The 14945-nt window shown below is 41.6% G+C and overlaps 1 protein-coding gene across 1 annotated transcript in view; it reads right to left on the bottom strand.

Annotated features, from left to right (window-relative positions):
- xxylt1 (xyloside xylosyltransferase 1) overlaps positions 1 to 14945 on the bottom strand; it is a 34523-nt gene that overhangs the window by 17755 nt on the left and 1823 nt on the right. Inside the window, exons 2-3 of the mRNA XM_030791764.1 lie at positions 10145 to 10292; positions 4321 to 4453 (exon numbers count right to left, since the gene is read on the bottom strand). Of these exons, the coding sequence (XP_030647624.1) occupies positions 4321 to 4453; positions 10145 to 10292 (281 nt within the window). The remainder of the gene's footprint in view (positions 1 to 4320; positions 4454 to 10144; positions 10293 to 14945) is intronic.

Raw genomic sequence — 14945 nt, 5'->3', positions numbered from 1 at the left:
AGAGAGAGAGAGAGAGAGAGAGAGAGAGAGAGAAATCATTCCCCACGTACACCACCAGAACACCAAAGAACCCATACATGCACACGCAAGGAAGCACGCCAAAGAACACGCACATGCACACGCAAGGAGGCACGCATACACACAGTCACATATAAACAAAAAGGACAAAAATCGTAAAGAGCAGTCCTGCGACTGGTGACCCTGTTTCGTGTATTCCCGGTCAGTCAGCGACATCCTGTTATTGAAGAAGGACACTGTCAAACGTAGCCCCTCAGTCTAAACTTCGGTGGACGTGTTTGTGTTTGCGCTGTGAGTGGAATGTGCACACAATGAGCGGTGAGACAAAAGATGAAAACATCGTGGTTTTTAAATTCCATACCGCAGTTGGCATGGCAGAAACCAAAGCCTTCCGCTAGACATCAGAGACTCCTGCTCATGTCGCCAACGTGGACCCCAAGCTCCTTCTGTTAATCTACCAGCCGTCGCATGGAATATAAATACGGGGATTTCAAAGCAACGCGACGACATGGGCCCTTAATGTTGTTTACCTCAGTCCTCTTCCATGTTGATTTTCCCCCTTTCAGTTTGTTTGTGTTCTTCATAAAACCCATCTGTCCTTATCAGGGCTTTCTATTGTTCAAATAACACGTCTGTCAGATCAAGGGATTTTGGTCCTCTGCTTCCGTTCTTTTCAGGAAGACAATTTTTTTTTTTTGACACCAGACAAACTGTGTGTATAACTCTGTGTATTCTAGACAGAGACGTGTTGTTGGGTTGAGGCATATGGTTAAGATGGTGGCTTTGTAATAAAACATTTATAATTATGAAAAAAAAAACACACACACACACACACACACAAGCTGACTACAGGCTTCCTTCCTGACGTCATTACAAAGCAACTGACTGCATTGTGTCACTGAGACTGAAGACTAAATAAACCACAAAAGAGGACACAGGCCCCCAAAACAGCAAGAAGGCAATCATTCACCAAGGACCAACTTCTTCCACAACCCTCGTCCTTTAAACCTGATCCCTTTGTTTGTTTGTTTTTTTTATTCATTAACCTTCAGTTATTAAAAAAAATATCACTTTAAGCGTAATAGGAGGTTTAATAGCACAACAGTAGCACTTCAAAAAGTAATGGCCCAGAGACTTTTACTGAACGGGACAGGAAGTGTGGGTCTGTGTTTCTCTTCACGTTCGTAGACTCTGAATCCGTCGAGTGAGTCCGCTGTTCAGTGTTTACCCTCACACTAGGTCGAGTGTTTGGTGTGGAATTCAGACAATTGGCACGCTGCCACACTCCGGACCTGGAGGAGGACGGGGCACTGGTGGATGGAGGGTAAGGTATCCGTTTTGATATCAGGCTTCCGAGACTCCGAGGGGCTGGCGCCTCTTCAGACAGCAGGGTTTTTTTCTTTCTTTATTTTGGGTGGGGGAAAGGGGGGGGGGGGGGGTGATCCAGTCTGAGTGAAGATTTGATAAGTCTGGGTGGAGGAGGACAGTAGGGTAGTGGTCCCATGGTTAAGACCTGGAATTCTCTGAAATTTACAACTTCTCCATCCTCAGAAGTGTTGATTCAGTGCTGAGAGACCCTATGGAAACTCCCATTCCAGGAACCTCTTGTTAAAAATAAGTCATGTTTAATTGTGTCCCGAAGTGAAAACATTCCCCTAAGTTTGGCAGGAGTGAAAATAAATTCATTAATATAAACAGCTCGGAGGGGAAGGACGGACAGTGTGTATGAAGGTTTGTGAGTGATTCGGGTACTTTAACTATCGGTGGGCGTAGACCTGCGCTCTCTGTCTTTCAGGACATCAGAAACAAAGGCCGCGTGTCGTGCCAGGCAGCCACGCGGCTCAGAGAAGCCCAGCGTTAATTACAGAGTCCCAGCGGACCATCCTGTTGGCGCAGGTGGCAGACTTTAACTGCCCGCCGATGCCAGCCACTTGTTGACGTATCGCTGGTGTTTCAATGGCTGATTACTTTTAACATATTTCTCTCTCTCTCTCGCTCTCTGTTGTGGAGAAACAGTCCACTTGGGATGTTTTTTTCCCCACAGAGAGGACTCATGACAACCACGCACTTACCTTCTAAATTTCCCGTGTCTCCAAACGTGACACAGAAGACAAGAGTTGTAAACACAATTTACCTCTCTATAGATAGGTACCTGCGTCACCTCTCACCCACAGACAAATAAGAGTATATCGTCAATAAGGTGTTCTAATGAAAACCCACACGTCTCCTGACGTCTTGAATGTTTACCATGAGCGCCAGGATGACAGTCTGTGACAAACTGATAGAAGTTCTCATCATGTTTAGACTCTCTTCATCTAAGAGCATGTGTAAGGAAGACAAAAGAAAGATAAGTCTAAGACTAACTCACAGAGCTTGTAGTTCATAGACTATTCATGTTTTGCTTTTATGAATAAAGAAATAGTGAATAAATAGTGACCGCCTAATTAAGATAAATAAATCAAAATAAAATCACTAAACACTGGAGCCCCAATCTTTATCAGTAGTGCACGTCCAGGGAGACAACCTGCAACATGTTCCCCATTCAAACAAAGGGAACATGAAGTTGGAAAACTCCACAGATGTTTGTCCAGGGTATAAAGGGAGATGCTATGAAGGGAAAATAAGTGATGGAGTGTTGATGTGAAAGCAACACTTGGGAACTATGACGGACGATATGACAAGAGAGGAAGGGGGAGGGGGAGGGGGAAGGGGGAAGAGGAGAGGAAAAATGAGGGAAGCAAAAACAGCTCCACCACAATCATTGACTCTAGCGCCATCTAGTGTAGAGTGTGATAGCACAGCGGACACAAGACTACGTCCAATTTCTAATGAGGAATGGGTGAATTCATGGAAAATACTCATTTGTGGGCAGATATGACACTGTGCTCAAACTGACATAATCACTGCAAAGAGTTTTCGAAGTATTCATTTTCTCTGCAGTCCATTTTTTCTCCTGGAGCATCAGCAGTAGCTTACAGGCGGCGAACAGCTTTGACTACTAACTATTAGACATTGTTGATATCTGTTGTGTTCTTTTGTGTTTTCCCACTGTCTCTTTGGGCACCTCCTGACTCTCCAACGAGTAACTGAATAAATGTGTGTGTGTGCGCGTATGTGTGTGTGTGAGAGAGAGAGAGAGAGAGAGAGAGATGGAGGGAGGGGGAGAGAGAGAGAAAGAGAGAGAACTGGACCACTATATTAAGCTCTAAATTTAGACACACACACACACACAGATGCACACACACACACTCTAAAAGGAACTCGCTTTGCTGAGTCTCTTAACACTTGTGATCCTTGTGGCCAAGTCTCCAGTTTAACAGTTTCTGATATCTGTTAACTCAGATCCCCTTCAGTGAATGGGCACAGTGTTTGGGGAAACGCTTTGAATAGGCGCCAACTCCACCCTGGTTCTTAGCATGCCTTGGTTTTTAAGACTGTGTCAGGACTGCACTGCGAGATGATAACTATTGTTTATCTTCTCTGCTCTCTCCAATGTGTGTGTGTGTATGTGTGTGAGAGTTTAATTACAGAAAGACTTCTGTCTGATTTATTCAAAATGATGATGATGATGATGTCTGTGTGCCTTGGTGCGAGAAATAATTCATTATAAGTGTATTGACTCACAAAGTAAGGACCATCATTTTTCAAACATAAACTGTTGTGTACATGCAGATGTTGTTATGAAGACCATTGTGTACGGTGAATATTTGAGACACCATTCTTAAACATCTACAGAGGCCCGTGACATGTTTCAACTGTCAATGGAGAAAAGGACACTGATAACGAATTGCGATATTCAAGATGTGGTGTGTGTGTGTGTGTGTGTGTGTGTGTCAGGGGAGACACAATCTGCCAAATGAAGATGTGAAGAATACCACTGGTACCAACAGATAAGCGAGAAAACATGGCTTACAAGACAGACAGAGAAAGAGAATAAGGAAAAACACATTTAAGATAAAAGCCTCCCTTGATTAAAATCAGCTGCAGAGGTGCCATGTTGCCCACCAGGTGGAATGGCCTTTATTTGGTTTAGTCAACCTGTTCTGCTCTGGTTCATACTCTAGTCTAGTTTATACCTAAATGTTATTTTTCTTTATCTGTGCATGTTATTACTTTCTGCAATGGGTGAGGCTTAAACATCGTCTGGTTTACATTTGGAAATTGTTCAAATTAAAATGGGATTGTTAAAATAAAGGCCTTTGCTTCGTTAGATGTTACATGCAGTCTGTTGTGTAAAATGTTCTGTGTTGTTGTTGTGTGTGTGTGTGTATGTGTGCATGTGTGTGAGTGAGTGTTTAATACCTGTAAACTGGTTGCATCTCATAGGCGATGCCAATAACCGCTTTGGCAGAGAAGCGGTTAAACTCCTGGAAGAGGTCTCTGATGTTGGTCCTGTACTTCAGGTCCAGGTCTAACTGCACAACGTGTTTCATCTCTGCAACGAGAGGAATCAGTAAGTCACTGACAATGTGGTTTTGAGAAATTATCCTTGGACATCTTACATGTGTAGAGTAGACAGTAAAACGTTTCTGAAAAGCTTTCATTTTACAACCATCTTTTTAAAAAAAATTCAGCCAACATATTTGTTTACACACTCCTCAAAGGCAAGAGAAAACGGTCAGTGAAATTAGAAATACTGACGGAAAACCCGAATTAGCCATAATGGTGAAATTCCTAAGTAATGAACAGGGAATTTCAAGTCTTCAATTCAATTGACTCCTTCTCAGCTGAACAACCAGTGCACTGTCCTTGAGCCAGAGGCCAGCCAAACCAAGACTCATGAGAAACATGGCGGGCACTGTGATTTCAGCTCGTCAGGTTAACAAATGACACAACGCGATTAGCGATGAGCTAGGATCTCTCCACGCCAGATGGACCCCCTCTGGATTTAAGCAAACAAATCAGGATCCAAACTACATAGAGCTTTGGTCGCCGTGAAGAGGCCAAAGGCAATGTTTTGGATACGGCATTGTGGGGGCAGACTTGACGAACAATGCTGTTTTGGTTGGAAAGGAAAACACGCGGCCTGAACTAAGCTTGTTGAACTAAGAACAATGAGGATGTACCTTCACTGGGGCAAAGCTAGTCATGCAGCCTTGCTGAAGTTGTATTTCTGACCGGTGTCTCTTCAAACAAGTGGCGGAAGTTGACTACACAGAGAGAACCCACCATTTTCTCAGCTCCTCTCCAAACAAGGAAGTTAGTGACACAATACCTTTGTATAGAACCACAGTGAGGATAAAACAGGAATGAATAATCTAAAGAGGCAGCTGAAGACTGTTTGAACTGCAGCCTTGTGGCGCATTAATGGGTCCAGAGGACCGGACTGAAATCAGAAGGATGCCATTTATGTACTGGCATGACATTTCATCTCTTGCCAGGTTAAAACGCGGAATCGGTGAAAACGTTCTGGGTCCAAGCCTGTCTATATTACCAATAAAACACTGATTCAAAGAGTCATATTAATAAGGAAAGATAAATTTCTGTAAAACCAAGAACTTTCGTATCAGTACAACCACAATGTTTTGGTTAGCAGACAGAGACTGTCCGATGTCAATGTTTGATGTGTGTTATTTTACAGAGGCCATAGCTGAGAAGTCTCAAATGCCTGGAGTTTTCTATAATAACTGTATTAAAAAACTGACATTCAGCAAAAACTTTGAGTCTTTCATCTCTGGTGAACATCTGCAATTTTAAAACTTGACTGTGCTGTCTGAAAGAAAAAAGGAAAAAAAAAAAAAAAAATAGGGAGGGGGGAGGGGGGGTCAAACGCCTTAAAACTCAAAGAGGTGTTATTGCTTTGGGCAACGCTGGTATATGGAGATGCAGTAAAGAATCCCTGGGAGCGCTGTGTAACATTGAGTTTGTGCTCTGCCCGTGATGGCTTATTCATTGCACCAGCCCTCCACTGCCTGGAGGAAAGAAGGTTTCCCAGAAATGGGGGTCAGGACGGGTTTCAGCACCGGCCTGCGGTGCTCACTCAGCCATTCTGCTTCACCTAACCTCGCTTTTTTTGGCCATAATCCAAACAGATGCACTGCTCAAGAGTAAGCCCATTTCCAAACACCACATAACGCTAAAGATGTCTTACAACACACTGAAGATCTGCTTTTGAGAACAGATCATCCGGTTATCTGTATCATGCAACAGCTTTACGAGATCCAAAAAAAAAAAAAAGAGAGAGGAAAAAAAAAAGGGTTTGAGGACATTTTGGTTTCTCTCACTGATGTCGGGTTTTTACCCATTTTAAATATAATGCAGTAATACACTAATTCAATATAAACCATTAAAGCAAACTTGCCATGAAGTATTCAGTTTTGTGCAGTCCACCAAACAGTACAGGACGAGCGAACAGAGCTGTCCGTGCCATCCATGGTTACAAGGAAGATGAAGTTTAAAATGTCTTGCGTCAAAGTAAACAAAAGAGAAATCAGATGAGGGGTTAACCTTTCTGTCTCTGCTAACTTACTTAAAACAGTTACAAGAGAAGTGTTGAACTACAAACAGAACAAACGCTCCATGCGGGAGGAAGAAATTGTTTACTCGGTGTCATTGTTGTAAGACAAAGCAAATGTATTTAAACCTCATTCACATTCTAAAGTATTTTGAAGTATATCAACATATACAGCTCATGGGTTTGCTACAAGAATGCTAACATGGTCATCAAAACCACGTCCAGGTGACTGAATGAAAAGGCCCTGTTGGACAGGACTAGAGTTTATGGACGCTGACATAACTCCCATAGCTTCATAAGGTACGTAAGAAAGTAAATGAAGAGACAACTATGTAAACACAACGGCTGTGGATGGTTACTCTACAAAGGTTTATTACTAATACTAATCCTTAAATACAACACAATGATAGAGACTGCCCTTAATACACTTCAACTGCACTGGAATTCATACTGAAGTCTGCAGAATGGCTCATTGTGTTAATCTATTTAATCTATCTGTTAGTCTTTAATGACAACACATTAGCCTCCATCTAGACAAATTATTCACACTCATCATTTATTGTATATCTGACTTCTCCAATCAGTATGTTCATTTCAATATCACACTATTCTATGGAGACCACTGAGTTGGAAATGATGTGAACTACACTTAGTTTCTCCACCTGCCAGGACAATTTAATCCAGAAATGATAGTGTTTATGCATTTTTGTTTTGAAATTAAGCCATTTACCAGTGTCATTTGGAAAGTATCAAGTTGTGATTCTGTTGTAATTTCCTATCTCATCTGGAATAGTTTTTTTTTTTTTTAAACTAAAGCAACAATCATTCCAGGGTGATAAAATGACAAAGCTGCATAGTGTAGGATAGCGCCATTTCAATCTGCATTACATTTGACTGTGGGCTGTGTCCTATAAACTGAAACTCGCAAAAAAAAAAAAAGTTCTAAGAGGAATGATTCAGTTTCAGGACCCGTACACGTGACATGCCAAAAACGTGACACTGACAATAACTGCAAAATAAATAAATGAGAAAATGTATTCACGGTCTTTCTACATTTTAACAGCCTACCTAGTTATTCAGCGACGTCTGAGGGTAGATTTGCTTTTAACGACAGGCCATCACACTTACATGAAAGCTGAGTGAATAAGACCAGAATGGGGCCACAGCAACTCCCTGTAGGCTAATGACCTAGCCGCGACTTAAGAACACAGTTTAAAAGTTAGAAATAAAGCTCTTTTTGACAGTGAGCTTATGTTGCCTTGTTTTCAAACAACACAACCGGACAACTTACGAAAAACCTTAAGTCTCGACCGAGAACAACTCTCATTATGATGACGGCGACATCAGAAACCGTCTCAAAGCGATGAACCGTGACCTTGTTGAAAGTGATAGGATGCCAAAGGTAGAGGTCCTGTTCTGGGCCTGGCATGGGTTTGTCAGCTTTCCCCTCAGCTAGGGCAGTCTCTCTGGTGGGCGAGTTTGTCAGGGTGTGTGCGCGCGTGTGTGTGTGTGGGCCTCATTGACAGGTCTTTCAGGAAGCGCTCGATAACTGGAACAAGCCTGGCGGGGGAGGGGCAGCCAGGCCAGAACACGCAGCGGCGAAGAGAGACAGACCTCCCCCGGACATGCACGGAAAACGTCCAGTCATCTGACTGGGATTCCCAGAACTCCGAGTGCAACGGGACACACTGTGTGATGGCCTTTGGAAGCTGACATTTGAAGTTTGCAGAACAACGAGGGCAAGTCATGACGTGGGCAATAAACGGAACAAAACCATAAGACAAAATTCCACCACACTGCAGGAGAGAAAAGACGAATCACGCAATGAAACATTTAGACATTTCTCTGAAGAGATTACTGAAGACTGCTACAAATAAAAGAACGAAACGGCTCTGATCATGGTCTGTGTCGAGGGAGAAAACAAAGACTGTCGACGGTGTGTTTCAGATGGGACTTTTCAGTCAAAACTCTCCATCTCTCTCTCTACTGCTGTGAATCATAAATACACTCCCCTGCTTAAGAGCACACATTTGGAACTCCTGCTGTTTGTAAACTAAGTGTCTTTCACAGGAAGCATAAACACTCGTCATTTCACTGAAACAAGACCAGGAAAACATCTCAGCAAACTGAATTTCAAGGCAACCCAAGATAAACACCACCTATGCCAAGGCCAGAAATGCACAAGTCACAAAAAAAACCCCAACAAATATACAAATGCTGCCTCTTCATAAACAACAACAACAAAAACTGGGTTTCAGACAACTACTGTTTCTGCGCCAGACAACCTTTTGACTTAAGACAAAGATTCAAAAGCAAAATAGTTTTACTTTTGAAGAAAACTCTGAAAGAAAAATTGATTTCAAAAAGAAAATTGGTGCACTTTGCGAACTGTTCTGAGAAATTCTCTGTGTTAAGCATGCCCTCGGTATCTCAACCACACATTTCAGTCGAAAAGCTGATTATACTTTCTTCTGCCGACAGGAAGGTTTTCCATTGTTGTCTTTCCCTGTGGGGCATGACTATTGACTAGTGTAGCATAAACGTTACACTTAGTTTCACAGTAAACAACAGCAGGGGAAAAAAGAAAAAAAAAAAAAACATTTCCAGCAACTCCTGTCCCATGTTTATAAATGTAATATTTTGGCTCTTCAAAAAAAAAAAAAAAATACAACTTACGCAAAACAGATACCTCTCCGCCATGTCTTACAGCAGCTACTAACAATACTAACAGGATATTAGGGGGGGAAAAAAAGAGAGAGAGAGAGAGAGAGGGAGAGAGAAATGGCTTGACTGAAGGGGGGAGGAGGGGCAGGAGAGTCCTGTAGCGTTAGAGGAAGTTCAGCGTGCTAGTCAGGGACAATCGAGCGTGTCCTCTCCCCTCCCTTTAGCAACAGTGGCGTGCCATGTGCGAGTCAGACACCTGCGAGCGCGGTTAACACCCCCATTCTTCTACCCATCCTGACCTTCAGACAGCCAGGAGCTAACAATGTCAGCGCAAGCCACTGAAAAGCCTTTCTCTCACTGAACGAAGGAACGCTTTCAACATTTTACAACGACGACAGTTCATTCCATGCAGAGCTGGCATACAATACGTGAGGTAGTTAACAAACAAACAAACAAACAAACAGGAGAACAAAAAACACAAGACAATTTCTGCTTTGTAAGAATTTTGTAAGAGACCTTATTTTATTTTTTTATTTTTTTTATTTTTTTCATTAAATCCTAAACACTCTGAGTAACTAACATTATGCTTAACCAAATTGTAGAAGATATCTCATACCATGACAAATTTGATTAAGTGGAAGGGGTCACCAGGGATCAAGCTTTTGTTAGTTTTCTCTGACTCACTGTGAAGACGCAGGAAGTATTCTTACCAAGCGTGTAGGTGTAAGACATATGGTAAAATTAGCAGCAGCTCTAAAATCTGAGAATAATGTTAAATACAGCCTCCTGAATTTAACGTTCATAATTACACTGGACATAAAGAATATGTCAGTCTGGCTGTGTACGCTGCTGTGTGCACTTTTAACTTTTAAAACCTTGAAATTCATAGAAAACACATTGAAATATAGTAAGAAAACTCTCAAATGCCTGGTGTTAGTGTAAAACAAGAAGAAAGGTGATTGGCTGATTAAGTTAACTGTGGACTTCCACAGGTTAACCACGGCTTACCCGCGGGCATGATTCGATGCATGGCCACAGACAAGAAGAAGATGGCGTCGCTGTAGTAGGCCCCTGAGCCAGCGCTGAAGTGTTTCTGCATGGCCTCCACGATGGGGAACAGCTTCTCCGTCAGGACAGCTACATCATGAAACACCACCTGAAACAGCCAATGGAAACACACACACATACACACATCAAACACAAGCCTCCATCCAAAAAAACTACAGCAGTCATGTCTATGTCTTCACTATGCTGCACTTTACAACTATTTAACCGTATAACATGAAGTGCTGTTTTAGGATAAAAAAAACGTTGTTTTACTACAAAGGCAGCGGAGCAGAGAGGGATGGGGCTCTTTGCGTTGCCAAAAGAGACCAGTCCTAAAGCACCGTCATGGAAATGGAAATATTTTATGTTAACATTGATCAAAGTTGTTAAATCACATTTAGTTGTGATTAAATTGAGTTAGGTGATATTATGTGCGCACGGTAAAGACCATTGATCTCATTACAGCGAATAATAAGGCCATGCAGAATGGGGCAGACAAGAGTTTAGCCACCCTTAGCTGACAGGGATGTTTAAATTAATGTGTAATTGGACAGAAACTGGTCTGACTTCAACATGACAGCTTCCCTCAGATCTAAATACAGACGTGCTATGCATTTGAATTTTTATAAATGTTTTGTGTTTTAATCAGCAACGATTATGCAAGGTGGGAATGTTTGGGTCAAATCACGACCAGTCCTTTCAACCAGAAGGCTTTTGTATGACTGTACAATTCAGTCTTACCTCACAGGACAAACATGTTATTCTACCACAAAACTGAAACACTTCTTCCCACAAAAAATAGCTTGACATCAGGGAGCGTCAGTTGATTGTCATAAACGTCAAACTAGTTCCCCAAATGTTGCCACTTTTGACTTTCCTATGTATTTTTAATCATTTTAAATAGTTTTAAATGGAAAAAAGAGATGGGCACTCTTAGTTGTCCACAAAAAAAGAAAATAAAATCAAAATAAAAATACAAAATAGAAGTCTCTCTGTGTTGCTGACTGCTGACGGTAATCCTGTTCACTGTGGTTTAGAGTCAACAGACACAATCAGATAAAGCAGAACTCTGTGTGGATTAATGAGAGGGGCTTGGACACACACACACACACACACACACACACACAGAAACCACACACTGTGCCTTCAGTGGTTTTAATCAGAACCAAACACATATGCCTCCCTCCACGCGGGATTAGCAGTCTGCCTTCAACACGAGCAAATGCTTCTGTGGAACGAGCCCAAATTTTAGAGTTAATCAACACAACTTCAGCTGAATAAAAGAACTTTGTGTTATTTAGAAGTAGAGAATTTTTAACATGTGAAACCAGATCAAGGTAAAATCTCTTTCTCTCTCTCTCTTTTTTTTCAGCATGCGTGCGTTTGAGTTCAGAAAAACGTCATTCAAATTTTGCTGCCAAAAGGACACTGTTTGTTGCTGATGAAAACGTTGTTAAGGAAAGGTATCCATGAGTGTTCTAAAACAAAACCTCTTCCCAGCCTCTCACTGTACTCTTGCAACTAAAGCACAGTTTTCAGCCCATAAAAACAAAAAAAAAAGTCTAAATGTTTTATCAAATGTTGAAACTAAACACTTCATTCATTCCTGAGTGTCCGGGCCTCTGCTGTGTTGCCCGTTTCCATGTGCAAGAAACACAGAGCATCATTTTTTCATAATGTTAAAATAAAAATAAATAAATAAATAAAACACTGAGTTACTCTGAGTTGCATATTAATTTTTTATTTGAGAATTATTTTATAGTTCTTCTGAACTTTTCATGTTAAAGCCTGTTTTTTTTTTTTAAGATTTGACTGTAAATAAAACAGCAGCTCAGCCACACCGAGGTGTCCACTCCGCCGCTCCATTTTAAGGACCAGCTCCGGTCAAGCCAGAAGAAACTGCTCTCTTACCCTCCCCCACAGATCCACATGGTTGTCTTTTCATATGCAAATAGTTAGCAGTCAGCTTTTAATGAGCGTGCCTCATTCATTTTTCTACACTGTTTTAACTCAGTCAGAAACTCATTAGACCTCAATAAAAATGTTATGGTGTTAATCTTCCTTAAGGACTGACAGAACCATCTAATCTCTCTCTCTCTCTCTCTCTCTCTCTCTCTCTCTCTCTCACACACACACACACACATACAAACACAAACACACAGTGAATGCAGCCTAAACAACACAATGTGACAATTCGTCTAATAAGATCACACCTTATTTTAAGTGACCCTATGTGAGTTGTGTACATACACAGACACACACACACACACACACACACATTCATATATATAGATATATAAGAGTCAGGTTGCTCGTGCAGAGCTGAAAGCGCATCCCTCTCCAAAGGGAACAGGTTAAGGAGATTAAGCCTCATGGGCACACAAAGGGCTGGAGAATAATTACTTACTCTTGTCTACAGGCGCCGTTATTAAATTAAAAGGCTGTACAAAGTATTAAATCCTACGGGGAGCAGTGAGTGGGGACATCTGGTGATTGTCAGCGCGTGCGTGCGTGTGTGCGTTTGTGTGTGTGTGTGCTTGTGTGTTGATGGGGAGGCTCATTGGGAAAAGCCATACAGGTTAGGGACAACGCTCCTAAAACAGACTGAATAAACCTATCACTAAAATAAGCAGATGAAGCAGACAGCTCCAGCATTGGACAATGCTTTATTTATCAATGAAACACTTTTTTTTCATCCTAAGTCTCAATGCCTGATTGTGTCTGGCCATCTGCACATTACATACTGATATTAGTGTTATCAAATGATTAAATTATCACAGAGAACAGATTGATAAAAGCTCACAAGTCTCCTTAGACGCATTAGGTCCCTGAAATAAACAAAAATAAACAGGCTGCAGTTTGAAACACATTCAGACGATTTAAAAAACACACAACAAATACAGCATGTTCTGTTCGCTGAAAAAAATGATTAGAGTTTAGAAACAACAAAAACTACAAGTTGGTTTAGTCCAAGTACTGACTGTCACAAAACGTATTTTCAAAACGCGTCGTTTAAGTGTGTCATGCTTATGGAAACTGTTTTTATCCATTTTTAGTCATCATATAACACTTTTACATGAATGAATAATACAACTTCCTCTCAAGACTTTGAGTCAAACATCCGTTCTAAGAACACATACCTGTGGTAAAAAAACAAAACAAAAAAACACACGAAAACTATGCCTCAAATCATCAAACTTCCCTCTAAGTTGTGCACTTTTTTCTGTATTTAGGGCTGTAATCAATTAATCAACTTGATCATTTTAGATGTAATCCATTCATCCACTTGCTATGAACAGAGTGAGTGCTAATTCTGTCAGTGGGCACTCAGCCTGGTTCTTCCACAAGGGAAACTCATTTTATGACTGGCTTCCTGCTGACTCTTCCTGAATGGAGTAGAACCACAATGCTCCGGTGTTGTATCAGTTTTAAATGCCAGCTGGTTATAGTGAAGGCACACACATGTTGAAAAAAAACTGTTCCCGGATCAGTTGAGCTTTATCCTGTGCGACCAGAGCAGTGATACAGCTGGTCTGCCTGGAGTCGGAAGAGGATGCCTGAGTTTGGAGTACTTCACCTCTCTGGTTCTTGATGTACTGCCAACTAGTCATACTGAGGATGGAAAGCCCCCAACACCAATGTTTCACCATCTGAGAGTGTCCAGGTTAGTTCACTGTAATTACACTGGCTTGATTTATACTGACTACACTGGGAAAGGACACAAGTTCTCAGCATCAGTCATTCACAGGTCAGAAAGTCTCCATCCTACAGTTTTATTGTGCAGTTGTGTGTATGTATGTGTGGTAAAGGTGTATTAATCAGTTCTTGTGACCACATGCTGGAATGAGTAGAGTGGATTACAAATGCATATTAACACTTAGCACAGTGCTCATCTTACTGTGTGTGTGTGTGTGTGTGTGTGTGTGTGTGTGTGTGTGTGTGTGTGGCAGAGGGCGGGGGGGGGGGGGGGGTGCTGAAAGGCCTGGATTAGGGGAAGGAAATCTAGACTTCTGGCTTTGAGCCACCTGTGCTAAAGAGAGCAAACTGTCTATCACTCCCAGTCAATCCAGTCTAACCCAGCAACTCAGGGAGAGGCTCTTAGAAACAGGCTAAGGAAAGACTGTTGTCTGCAGAGCCATGAGGTTTGTTCTCATGCACACTGTCAGAGTGGTGAGTCCATGAGAAAGCCTTGTAGCATGTGTCTGATAATGAGTTCACACAAAGTCCAGTGTAAAACATTAGTCTAAAGAGTTTAAGCTCACAGACAGAGCTTCTCCTCAGGCCCAGTTCCCAGAAACAGGTCAGATTTCACGGGTCACAAATTCAACTTCTCACATTAATCCAGCATCCAAAGATATGTGTGGGAAACATGAGCGACATGTGAGGATGTTGAAGTTGGAAATTTTCTAAAACCTGGCTTACGTTCCTAGCTCTCAAACTGAGGGTCTTTCTTACAGACGTCCAAAGCCACTCGAACATTCTCCACATACCTGCACAGACTAGGCACGGAGCATAAAATCGACAAGCTTAACTCCTTCCTGTTAGAGAGAGAATGACTAGAAAATTTTAAAAAGGCAATAGTGCCCCCTTGTGTCCATTAATAGACTAATGAAACATACAAGCATCCTGAACGATACCACGTTTGGATTTTTGATTAAACTGACTGTTAAATGTTTAGCATGGATTTTTAGTTCACGGATATGTTCAAAAGTAAAAACAGTGTTAACAGTTAGTGTGGCTGGATAATAGTCCGTGAGACTGG

This window comes from Chanos chanos, chromosome 14, assembly GCF_902362185.1.
Source record: "Chanos chanos chromosome 14, fChaCha1.1, whole genome shotgun sequence".
In the NCBI taxonomy this organism is placed as follows: Eukaryota; Metazoa; Chordata; class Actinopteri; order Gonorynchiformes; family Chanidae; genus Chanos; species Chanos chanos.
The sequence above is the reverse complement of the archived record's forward strand: the minus strand, read 5'-3'. Positions and strand labels throughout refer to the sequence as shown.